We start from the raw sequence: 12,401 nt of genomic DNA on the forward strand, positions 1-12,401 counted from the left end.
ATCTCTGTGAGTTCGAGACCAGCCTGGTCTACAGAGCTAGTTCCAGGACAGGCTCGAAAGCCACAGAAAAACCCTGTCTCGAAAAACCAAAAAAAAAAAAAAAAAAAAAAAACTGAGGCTGGAGAGATGGCTTGGTGGTTAAGAGCACTGAGTGCTCTTCCAGAGGACCTGAGTTCAATTCCCAGTACTCACATGGCAGCTCACAACTGTCTGAAACTCTGGTTCCAGGGGATCTGACACCTTCACACCAATGCACATAAAATAAAGTTAAATTATATATATATATTAAAAAAACCAAGGATGTAGTCAAGACTGGCCTCAGATTCCCTAATCCCCAAACAACATTCCCTGGTCAGATCCCCTCCTACTCCTAACTCTTTATTAGCTTCTCATTTATTTTTATGAACTTTTAGTCTATGCGCATCCCACAGCCCCGTACAGACTGAAGCCATACTACTTACCACAATTTACTGCATTACTTAACTCCTTCTCACCACACAGAGACGCCATCTGAAAGCTGGGCTCTCTCCACCCTGCACTTCCAAAAGCTAGTACAGACATTTAGCACACGCGAAAGCTCGGGAGGTCAGCAAATGAGCCGGAAACTAGACGTACCTCACCCATCTGCTGCTCGATAATTTGATGTGCGATTTCTTCTATAGTCGCCATGATCTAACTGTCAAATTATCTGCCAAAGATGAAAAAAAAAAAAACCTTTTACAATTATACACATAATACCTAGTGAAGAATTTGTAAGTGGAATTATATGCCGCCTGCAATTTTCTTTTAGATAATTCCAGTTAAGGTAGTGCGGTGTGCGAGGGACTAGACCGGTGGCTCCCAATGTTCCCAATGCTGCGACCCTTTAACACATGTGGTGACCCCAACCATAAAATTCTTCTCGTTGGTACTTCATAGCTCTAACTTTGTTACTGCGATAGGTTGCAATGGTAAGGATCTGATATGCAGGATATTTGATACGCCACCCCTGTGAAAGGGTTGAGCAACACCTTCAAAAGCATTGTGACCCACAGGTCGAGAACCACTGTATTAGACAAAACAAGATCGCTGTGCACTAGCCATGGTGAACACACTGTCAGCTGAGGGAGGTACATGCTGGGGGTTCATGTAACTATTCTGTTTCTGTACACTCAGTCCTAACTGTTGTAAAAAGCTGCTCCTATAGAAGTCACATGCTATTTTATGGGAACACACGTGCCTGGAGTAGGGCACTTCCTGTGACCTGTTATTGGTCAGGGAGGTCTCTGAGACCCACAGACAATACAGGCAATTGCTGCTGCTGCTGCTGGCTGTCCACGAGAACTGGACGGTATGACCCTACTGCTCTGGTCACAGGAACTAAGAGAAAGGAGGCTGGAACTGTGCTGGAAACTTCTTTCCTGCTGGCTAGTCTTCAGTGCTAGGTGTTGCTGAGCACCGCGCCTCCGTGTTTGCGCTCTGTGCGCTGGCACCCAGTTCACGAGCTTCGGGCAAGGGGCTGGAGGTTAAAATACACAGACACAGACAGACTGCGACATGGGTCATCCTTGAATTCCCCAAGAATGTTCCCTTTCTTGTGTTCAGGGGCAGATTATATAGAGATAGCCACACCACAGCCAAACCCACCAGAAACCACTCTCCTGCCATCAGGAACTCCTGAAGGTCTCACGCTCAGAGCAGCTGTAGGCACTCAGATCAGGGGATTACAAGAAATTCAGGATCTGGGGTCTCACTGCTCCCAACAAGGTGTTGTGGAGGCTGGGGGATTGTTAGCTACAGTTGTACACAGCTGTAGGTTTTGAGATGGGGCATTACTGACCTGATAACTAAAATGTCCTCATTGGGACAAATAGGTGGCAAGTTTGTTATGGCCATAGCCAAGTGCTCTCTGCTATGACCTGAGGCCCGCTTCACAGCGGGGAATTCATGTCTAGTACTGTAAATATAGTAAGAAGCCCATGGCTGGAAGGGCCAGGCTAGAACAAACAGCATACAGAGATCACTGCCAAAGACCAAGCCCCCTGAATAAAGGCATTTGATTTCCTTCTGCCACTGTGAAGTCTTTCTTAGCCGTAATTCCTCTACCCTCATGTGAACACGATTAAGCCAGGGAGAATGTTTGCCTAGAAGAGGCCAGAGTTCAATTTACAGAAACATAAAGGCAGCAAGCATCCAAAACAAGAACAACTCTCCTTTTCAAGTCCAGCTTCTCATGACTTTAACATTGTCATTTGGTAACTTCTGTTTTAATGCCACCAACCGAGGTTTACACTAAGTGCTGTCCCTTTCTGGTCCTTGAGGATGGCCAGATTATAACCAGCTAGTTTTCAAGTGGTGGACCTCAAAGTCCAATATGATTTATCTAACTGCAACTTCAAATTTTAAGTTTTGTGTGCAACTTCAAAGAATTTTTTTTTTAAGTTTTGTGTGACTGTGTGCACATATGTGTGGAGGCCAGGAGAGGGCACCTGTGTCCTCCACCATCACTGTCTATCCTCTGAGGAGGAGTCTTCCCTTGAAGCTGGGGCTCATGTTTTCTTGGCTAGGCTTGAAGACAGCAAGTCCCACTAATGCCCCTGTCTGCCTGCAAGCCATCTCTCCAGGCCCTACTTTATTGTTTTGCAAAAGATCCAACAAACAGATTTACTATGACCCATCTTCCCAATATTCATCACAGTCTGGTCTTTATCTATAGGATTTGGGCTGTCATTTGCTAAACTTTACAGTCTAGCTGCACAGACTCCCAGTTCTTGCAGTGTACCGTGCTTCCCCATCCTTGGTAACAGCTTTTCTGAATGTCACAAATCACTGACCAATATATGTGCTCAAGACTGCACAGAAAAGAAGACAAAACAGGCATTTTTCTTCTTTAAAATTTTTATTTTTTATTATGTGCACGTACTTAGGTTTGTGCGCGGGAACGAAGAGGTTTGGAGGGCTGAAGAAGGTGTCTGGAACCTTGAAGATGGAATGACAGGCAGTATTGAGCTGCCCAGTGTGGGTGCTGGGAACTGAACGTGGGTCCCCCAGGGAAAGCAGCCAATGCTCTTAACGACTGAGTCATCTCTCCAGACCCTTGTTTTTAAAGATAGGGTACCAGGCGGCCCTGGCTGGCTTTGAACTTGTTATGTAGCTGAGGATGACTGTGAACTCCTAACCCTCCTGCTTCTATCTACTGAAATTACAGACAAGTGCCAACATATTCTACAGACTGCTGATGGCTTAAACTATTCTACCTTCCCAGAGATGCAATTTGCCACTGTGTTTCAAAAACGTTAAATTGCTTATTTTCGGCACCAGAGGCCGAGGTTGAGTTTCAAGTTCTGGTCAGTCTGTTAAAGAGTGCTAGAATTCAGAATTGTAACCTCAAATTGTAATAGCGACTAAGTGCACAGGCTATTATATAATATCCTTATTACCTGAGGCTGATTCTTCAGAAATAAGACAGTCAACACCATCTCTGAGAAGTATGGAAGTGAAAATACACGGTGGCCGATGTCTTTAGCGGGTAATGAGTGTGCCATTCAGGTTAGCAAGCTGAAGAAATGTTAAGTAAAAAGAGGACACAGAAGGACACGGCTATCGCAAGACTTAGCAAAATCTTACGGAAGAGAAACTCAATTAGTCATTGAAGGGTTATATATCTTTATTAGGCTGAGGTAGAAAGCCAGCAGCGTGGGGATGAGGGCTGGAGAGAAGGATGTTTTTCCGGAGGACCTGGGCTTGATTCCCAGCACCCACCTGGTGCCTCACAACTGTCTGTAACTCCTGTTCCAGGGCACCCAACCCCTCTTCTGCTCTCTGTAGTCATGAAGCATGAAGATACATGCAGGGAAAATACCCATACAGATAAAATGACATTTCAAAAGCATTAACTCTGATCTCTCTCGTACAATCTCCTTGACCTTCTCTTTTCATCCTGTCCATATGAATGGTTGAATTAACAAAAAAACGCTGAGTTTCTTAAACACTGGATCTCTTTTCCACACAAGATCATGTAAGGGAGTCAACTCAAATCTGGCAACAGCAAAAGGGTTCTAAATGTCTAAGGGCCAAAAATGTACTCAGATTCAAACACACAGTGAACCCAGGGTGTTTCCGGCAGCACAGGTCCACCCGAGTTGTATGGAGACACGTCACTGCGACCTTTGCTTTCAACACAGGACACGTGCGTGTTGTGCAGAACCTGCTTTCTTGACCTATGACACCATGAACTCTGCCCGAAACACCTCAGCTCAGACTACTGGGTGCTCTGAAGGTTCTTTCCCTGATACGAACTTTTCAGTTCTTAAAGAAACAGAAGGGTTTAATTACAGAAAACAATTATGTAATTATTTGTAATTATTATAAAAAAGATTTCCTAATATTTTCCTGCCATCTTTCTTTACTGTCTAATTATCAAATTAGCACTGTGGTAGTTTGAAGGAGAGGGCCCCATAGGCTCCGAAGTTTCCAGTTGGTGGAACTGTTTGGGAGAGACATACAGATATGGCCTTGCTGGAGGAACTGTCTCTGGGGTGGGTTTTTGAGGTTTCACTGCCGCCTCAACATGGAAACCCTCAGTTACCGCCCCAGCGCCATGCTTGTCGTCAGGACCGTGGACTTTAGCCCTCTGGAAATATTAACCCTCAAATTAAATGTTGGTTTTGTTTTTCAAGACAGGGTTTCTCTATGTAGCCCGGGCTGTCCTGGAACGCACTCTGTAGACCAGGCTGGCCGCCTGCCTCTGCCTACCACGCACTAGGATTAAAGGCGCGTGCACGACGGCCACCCGGCTAAACGCTTTCTTTCATAAATTGCCTTGGTCTGGAGCTTTGTCTATTTGTTCAATAGAAAAACAAGACAAAAACATTTTTAGACGGTAGAAATTATAGGATGGATTTTAAAACTGCTGTTGTGGGGTCTGGAGAGACGGCTCAGCAGTTAGCAGCACATACTGGTCTCACAGCAGACCAGGATCCCAGCAGGCACAGCAAGGAACTCACAACTACCTGCAACTCTGGCTCCAGAGATCTGACCCTTTCTTCTGGCCTGCATGGACACTTGAGCTCATGTGCTCTCCCCTCAACACATATTAGATATGATCAAATTTTTATTAAGACAATTATATGTATACACACATATATACATACATTGGTTTATTGGTTTTTCAAGACAGTTTCTGTGTAGAGCCCTGGCTGTTCTGGAATTTGATTTGTAGGTCAGGCTGGCCTCAAACTAAGATCCACCTCCCTGTCTCCTGAGTACTGAGATTAAAGGTATGCATCCAGCATGCTCAGTTTATACAATATATTTTAATCATGTTTAATCTGCTCTCCCAATTCTTCCCCACCTCCTGACATTTTTATTTATTTTTATTATTAGTATTATTTTGGTTTTTCAAGAATAGGTATCTCTGGGTGACCCTGATTGTACCAGAACTCACTCTGTAGGCCAGGCTGACCTCAAACTAAGAGATTCACCTGCTTCTGCCTCCCAAGGGCTGGGATTAAAGGTGTATACCACTGTTTAGCTATAAACAGCATTTTAAAAATATAACCACAAGTGTAATTTCATAAACTAAAGTGTAGACTGAACTTTCAGTCCTGCTTGGTCCCACAGCCGTTCAGTATTAAATAAACTGTTTGGTCTATTAGCTCAGGCTTCTTATTTACTAGCTCTTACAACTTAAATTAACCCATAATTTTTATCTATGTTTAGCCCTGTGGCTTGGTACCTTTACTCAGTAAGACATTCTCACCTTGTTTCCTCTGTGTCTGGCTTGTGACTGAATCTCTTTCTTTTCCCAAAATTCTCCTATGGTTGCCCTGCCTACATTTCCTGCCTGATTACTGGCCAATCAGCGTGTTATTAAACCAATACAACAAATCTTTACAGTAAACAGAGCATTAACCCACAGCATTTTCCCTTTTCCATACTAGAAACCAGGTGGTGCATGCCTTTAATCCCAGCCTAGAGAGGAATATAGGAAAGAAGGAGACAGCTCTCAGATACAGTCTCATTCTGAGATTCCCGGAGACAGGATCGCCATTTTGGACTGAGTAAGAGCCAGTGGCTAGCTGTTTTGCTTTTCTGACCTTCAGGTTGAATCCCAATTTCTGTCTGTGGGTTTTTATTAATTATGCTACACTAAAGCTAGCATTTATTTTAAAAATTATAAGTGATACTCATATTTTAGGACTAAGCTGTTTTTCAGGTATGGATAACTGTCTAACTCTTCCTAGCTATACTGTAGAATACCCAAATTGACAAGAAAAAAAAAAGCCAAATCATCTTTGCAATATAGATTTATTTCTAATATTCGTGATGATGTGAAAAATAAATAACCCCAGCTTGATTTTTCATGAGGATTTGGCTGCAGAGACCATGAAAGCAGCCGAGTTGACACTGTAATAAAAGTATGCAACACACTGCAATAAACCAAAAGAATAATTTGAATGTTTAAGATTCTTCAAATAGGGGAGAAAAAAAAGCTCTGAGAAGTTGTTACAGTCAGTGAAAAGTATTTATTTGTATCCTACAAAGAGTCTTATTCACTTGCAAAACCTGTGCGTGTTACATATACAGTGGGTATATGTGTCACCATTAAACCGTTAGCAGTGGCTCATGGGAAAGGGGATTCATTAGTCGGGGCCTCTTTAGAGCTAGTGATGAAATCCACAATGTTTCTTTACTCAACGGTGCTCTTTCCAACAGAATTTCCAGAAGTAATGCGACCAATTCCAGCAGTGTTTTACCAGGTTTAAGGGACGTCAAAGTTTGTAATTCAGCGAGATAGCACAACCAGTATTTCTAACACGGTCAAGTAGCTAGTTTAAGATATGTTTAGGAAGGGAGCATACTTGAAAAACTGTTTTTGCTGCCCCGTGCAAGGGCACACAGGCTGGAGAGACAGTAATCTTAACGTCAATGGATTTTTTTTTTTCATGAATGAAAGTTCAAGGCTAAAAGATCTTGTTAAGTTTCTGCATAGATGCTGCTGGAGAAACCGTAGGGGAGAATGTTGGCTTGTAGCAGATATCAAAGTGTGCAGAAACAAATGTATTTTTACCCACTGAAGGAGGCGCCTGTGATGTGGGAGTCCCCTAAGTATGCTGTGAATGTTTTATTACCATTGGTTAATAATGAAGCTGCTTTGATCTATGGCAGAGCAGAACAGAGCTAGGTAGGAAAACTAAATTGAATGCTGGGAGAAAGAAGGTAGAGTCTGACAGACGCCACTTAGCTGCCAAAGGAGAAAGGCACGGGAACCGGTAGGTAGGTCACAGCCCTGTGGTGGTAACATAGATTAATAGAAATAAGTTCATTAAAGATGTAAGAGCTAGCTAGAAACATGCCTGAGCCACTGGTCAAACAGTGTTGTAATTAATACAGTTTCTGTGAGATTATTCAAGTCTGGGCAGCCAGGAAACCAACACACAGTCTCCACTTACAGACCTGTAGCCAAAAGGCACGGAGTCAGTTGTGCTGGGCAGCCCTGTTCATTCAGGAGCTGTGGTGCTGCGATCTCGTCTGTTTCCCAGTATTGGCAAACAGGCTCTGCCCGCAGAGCTTCACAGCAAGCAGAGGTGGCTCTTAAGATAGTCAACGTCAAAGGTCACTGAAACTGAATGATGACGCTATGTCCTTGATGGAGCATAAGTCTGATTTGGTTCATTTTTTCCATAATGATTTATGGCTCTCAAAACAGTTGTCATATTTTTTTTTTTAAAAATCCAATGATTTGAATTTGTTGCTTCAAGGAAGTAACTGGGATATATTTACATTAAAAGATAAAATTGAAAGTTTTACCAAAAAAACTAACATGAAAAAAACAGGGCGAAAACTTGTTCTTTAGAGATGTTTATAGTAGAGTTGCTTTTTTTTTTTTTTTTAAATTAAAAATAACCTCCTCAGGCAGGAAAAATGGCTCCAGGGCTAAGAGCACTTGTCCTTCCAAAGACCTAAATTTGGTGCCTCCACCTGCCCGATGGCTCACTAGCTCCTGGTACCCCAGTTCCAGAAGATTTGACACCTCTTCTGCCCCTGAGGGCACTGTACACCCTGGATACATACATGTAGGCAAAACATCCATACACATAAACTAATTTTTTTTCTGAAAATCTGATGAAGTCTCCTCCCCAGAAAATCACAAGTTCATATTCCTTTAAATTCCAATGCTATATGTCAAATGTCAAGATGTTTACAAAGCACAAAGTTGGTCCAAGGAATTCCCTCTGAAGGGATCCCGGAGGTAAAACTTCAGCAGTTCTCCTGCTGAACAGAAAACATGGAGTCCAATGCCCTCAATACCCCCCATTTTAATCTACTACTTCACCTCTGAGACCCAGCTCAAATTCCACTTTTCACACTATTTCTGGATGATCCAGTGTAGATTGTGCACAGGAAGAGCTGACTGGGATTCAAGAACAGACTTCTACGAATACCTAAAATTTTTGAACAGAGGCCCATTTTTCTAGAGACAGTTTTAAAAGATTGTAGAGTGTGTGTGTGTGTGTGTGTGTGTGTGTGTGTACGCACGCACAGAGGGTCTTACAGTGTTATAAGTTTGTCTTGGCCATCACTGGGGTGAGAATTACATACTTTATCACATCCACACTAGATATATAGGGTCTGTTGCCATGGTTTTGTTCCCTTCAAAACCTTTCATCTGCTTTACACTGAATGATAAAACAAGTTACATTTATTGGCACCATGTGTGCTTTCGTTTTGTTTTTGTGGCAATGGATACATGTATCTTCATTAATGACAATGAAAGCAACATTAAAATAGCTTTTGTAAACCAGAGTTCAGAAGGCTCTGCGGAAGCAGTACACAAGCCTGACCCGGACACATGAACTTTGGTGACCGCCACCCTTCCACCACAAGCCTCTGGAGTGACAGCAACTGGAAAAATTACATTGTATGCGAAGGTTCAAGACGCACACCCAAAGGTTAGAGGACATTTTGATCCAAAGGACATAGCACCTTTCCTTTATCTTCTGCAGGTCTTCTGGGGTGGGGATACACAGCTTCTAAGTCAGCCTGGCCTGGAATGCCAGGCCATCTTTGGTGCCCCAGCCTCCAGAGGACTAGGATTACAGGTGTGCTTCATCAGCCTGGCTCCTACGGGTCAGCCAACGTTTTCTTCATCAATATTAAATGGTCCACAATAAATTCCCACTTTCCTCACCTTCCTGTAATCTCCCCTAATTTACTTGAATTTCTGCCCCCCCCCCAAACTTATAATTCCTAAAACATGCTGCCAAAACTATTTTTTCATCTTGGTAGTTTGAACAGAACAGAACAGAACAGAACAATAATCTCTTTCCAAATTTACCAAAGCGGACACATAAAGTTTAAAAACAATCGCTCCACCGGGTAAACAAGCAGACACTGTTTAAAACAAACAAAAACCCCTCCCTCAAAAGTCTAAGGCGCACTTTTAACTTCCAAGGGGTGGGGAAAGCCCTAAGAGGATTTAACTTCAAGTCGTTTTTTGCTTGTCCTTTCCAACTCAGGCTGACCTACATACTGAAGGGTAAGGGACAGCTTGGCCATACCCGCCCTTCACAAGATGCCATCTGCAGGAACTGGACAGGACTCTTAACAAAAGGGCTACCGGGCGCTCTGCTGTGCCCAGGGCATGAGATACGGTGGACCACCTTTCCTCCTAGACACGAACGCTGGAAGAAGAGTCAAGTGCGGGCGGAGGGCGACATCCGTAGCCCCGGGGTCCGCGGCCCGCCGCTCCCCGCCCAGCACCCACCACGCGCGCAGCCCCGGGGCGGAGGAAGCGGCGGCCAGACGGAAGCGTTCCCCGCGGGTGAAAGGTCACCGTCCCCGCCCGGGCTCCCGCGGCTTCGGGCGGTCCGCTCACCTCCCGGGCACTCGGCGGGCGGACCGGGCGCTCGCACACTCGGGCGCTCGGGCCCCCCGGAGCCGCGACACTTGGCGGTTGAGCCGTCCCGTACCCGACTTACCCCTCCCGCCGCGGCGGCCGCTGGGCTGCAGAGCGCTGATGCGAGGGGAACCCGAGGTCGAGGGGGACAAGGGGAGCTTTCTGGGTTTGTAGATTTGGGGGTGGGGGTCAGAGTTCGTGACCCCTCCCTCGGCTCAGCGGTGCGCGGTGCTCTCGGCGCCTGCGCGGTAGCGCGGTGGAGCAGCGGCCAGCGGCGGTGACGTTCCCCGGGTGAAACCGAGGGCCCCGGAGTCCAGCGGCGGTTCTGGAAGTCGATTGCCCCCTGCAGGTGTGGAGGGAGACCGCCGCCGCCGCCGCCGCCGCCGCCGCCGCGTGTCGGTCAGATGTCCTGCATCTTAGATGCAACTCTGGCGCCGGGCCTCTGCGGGCACTTGCAGCCCATGTGCACCTACCCTAACACATATGGTTAGAAATCAATGACAACCGAGGGTTGGAGAGAGGCTCGATGGTTAAGAGTATTTGTTGCCCCACCAGAGAACTCGGTTTGATTCCCAGCACCCATAGGACCGATCGGCCACAACCTTCTGTAACTCCGGTTCCATTGGATTTGGTGCCCTCTTCTGGTGCACAAACATATGTGTAGGTCAAACACCCTACACTCAAAGTAAAAATCTTGCAAGAAGAAAAAGACAAGACTTTTGAAACCCGGTCTGTTGGAAACCCAGTCAGGTATTTTTTTTTTTAGTTAGTTTTTTTTTCCTGTTTGTTTGGTTTTCAAGACAGGATTTCTCTGTAGCTTTGGATTTTTGTTTTGTTTTGTTTTTCGAGACAGGGTTTCTCTGTGGCTTTGGAGCCTGTCCTGGAACTAGCTCTGTAGAACAGGCTGGTCTCGAACTCACAGAGATCCGCCTGCCTTTGCCTCCCAAGTGCTAGGATTAAAGGCGTGCGCCACCATCGCCCGGCTCTCTGTAGCTTTGGAACCTGTCCTGGAACTCGCGCTGTAGACCAGGCGGCCTCCAACTCACAGAGATCCACCTGCCTCAGCCTCCCGAGTGCTGGGATTAAAGGCCTGCGCCACCAACACCGGGCCAGACAGGTCTTTTAACTCGTGATCCTCCTGCCTTCCTCTCCAGTGCCACAGGATTTTTTTTTTTTTTAATATGGGTGTTTTACCTGTGCTGCATGCCTGTGCACAAGTGTGCCTGGTGCTGGTATAGACCATCAGATCCTCAGGATCTGAAGTTACAGATGGTTGTTAGTGACTATAGGGTGCTGGGAATTGAACCTGGGTCCTCTTAACTGTTGAGCCATCTTTCCAGTCCCTTAAAGAATGTTTTGAGTAATAATAAACAACCTAATCGATTTGGGATCAATGTCTTTAATCTCTAGAAAATTGGACTTTGTTTTTTAGGCACTCTCAGATTATAAACTATTAGCTAAGGAGTCTGGGTAGAACCTGGTCACACACAACTTCCCAGCAATAGAGAACAAGCTGAGGCAAAATTGCATCAAATTGTACTTCGTACTTGGCTGATTTAGTGAAGGCAAGAACACACTTACTACTGTGTAGGCTACCTTCTTAAGGGCTCTGTTGTGTTCCTTTTGCTAGGCGATGTATTCCCAGATATTTAACAATTCCTGGTGGTCAGTAAAGATTTGCAAAATGAAAGGTCACTGATGGAACATTACATCCTGACAGGGCAGATTACATAGGGATCCTTAACTGATTGCCATACCCCAGCTTTTAGGATTTCCAACTGCAGGCCTCACCAGAACCTACTCCCCTGCCATCAGGAACTCATGAGGGTCTCGTGCTCAGAGCAGCTGCAGGCCTCATCAGAACCCACTCCCCGCCATCAGGGTCTTGTGCTCAGAGCAGCTGCAGGCCTCATCAGAACCCACTCCCCACCATCAGTGTCTCGTGCTCAGAGCAGCTGCAGGCACAGGGAAACAAGTTGTTTTACTCCGTTCACTCCAGCAGACAAAGGGTCTGAGACAGGCAAAGAAAGTCAAGGGGCCAGAAAGCTCTTGTGGCAGAAAGCTCTGCCCTGCATTCTAAGTACTGTGTGGTCCAGACTTTAAGAAGTGAGCTGGAAATTTCCTTTGCATCTAGATAAGCCCTGTAGATTCAGAGCAGAATTCCAAGTTGGGGCAGTGGACCAAAACTTGGTTGTGCTGGGCAGAATAATTGTTGTCCCTTATGTTCCTGGTCCCTCATGCCTGTAATCCCAGCACTTGGGAGGCAGAGGCTGGAGGAACAGGAGCACAAAGACATTTATTGTTGGGAGCTGCAGACCCCTGGCCCCTTGACTTTCTTTGCCTGTCTCAGACCCTTTGTCTGCTGGAGTGAACAGAGTAAAACAACTTGTTTCCCTGTGCCTGCAGCTGCTCTGAGCACAAGACCCTGATAGCGGGGGAGTGGGTTCTGATGAGGCCTGCAGCTGCTCTGAGCACGAGACCCTCATGAGTTCCTGATGGTGGGGGAGTGGGTTCTGATGAG

The 12,401-nt window shown here is 45.6% G+C and overlaps 1 protein-coding gene across 1 annotated transcript in view; it reads right to left on the bottom strand.

Annotated features, from left to right (window-relative positions):
- The window catches only part of Nr2c1 (nuclear receptor subfamily 2 group C member 1), a 51,008-nt gene extending 40,895 nt beyond the window's left edge, over positions 1 to 10,113 (bottom strand). Inside the window, exons 1-2 of the mRNA XM_041675267.1 lie at positions 9,963 to 10,113; positions 616 to 688 (exon numbers count right to left, since the gene is read on the bottom strand). Coding sequence (XP_041531201.1) covers positions 616 to 669 — 54 coding nt within the window. The 5' untranslated portion in view covers positions 670 to 688; positions 9,963 to 10,113. The remainder of the gene's footprint in view (positions 1 to 615; positions 689 to 9,962) is intronic.
- Positions 10,114 to 12,401: the final 2,288 nt, after the last annotated feature.

This window comes from Microtus oregoni, unplaced genomic scaffold (assembly GCF_018167655.1).
Source record: "Microtus oregoni isolate MIOR12 unplaced genomic scaffold, Mior012 000001F_ref0000356, whole genome shotgun sequence".
Classification (NCBI taxonomy): domain Eukaryota; kingdom Metazoa; phylum Chordata; class Mammalia; order Rodentia; family Cricetidae; genus Microtus; species Microtus oregoni.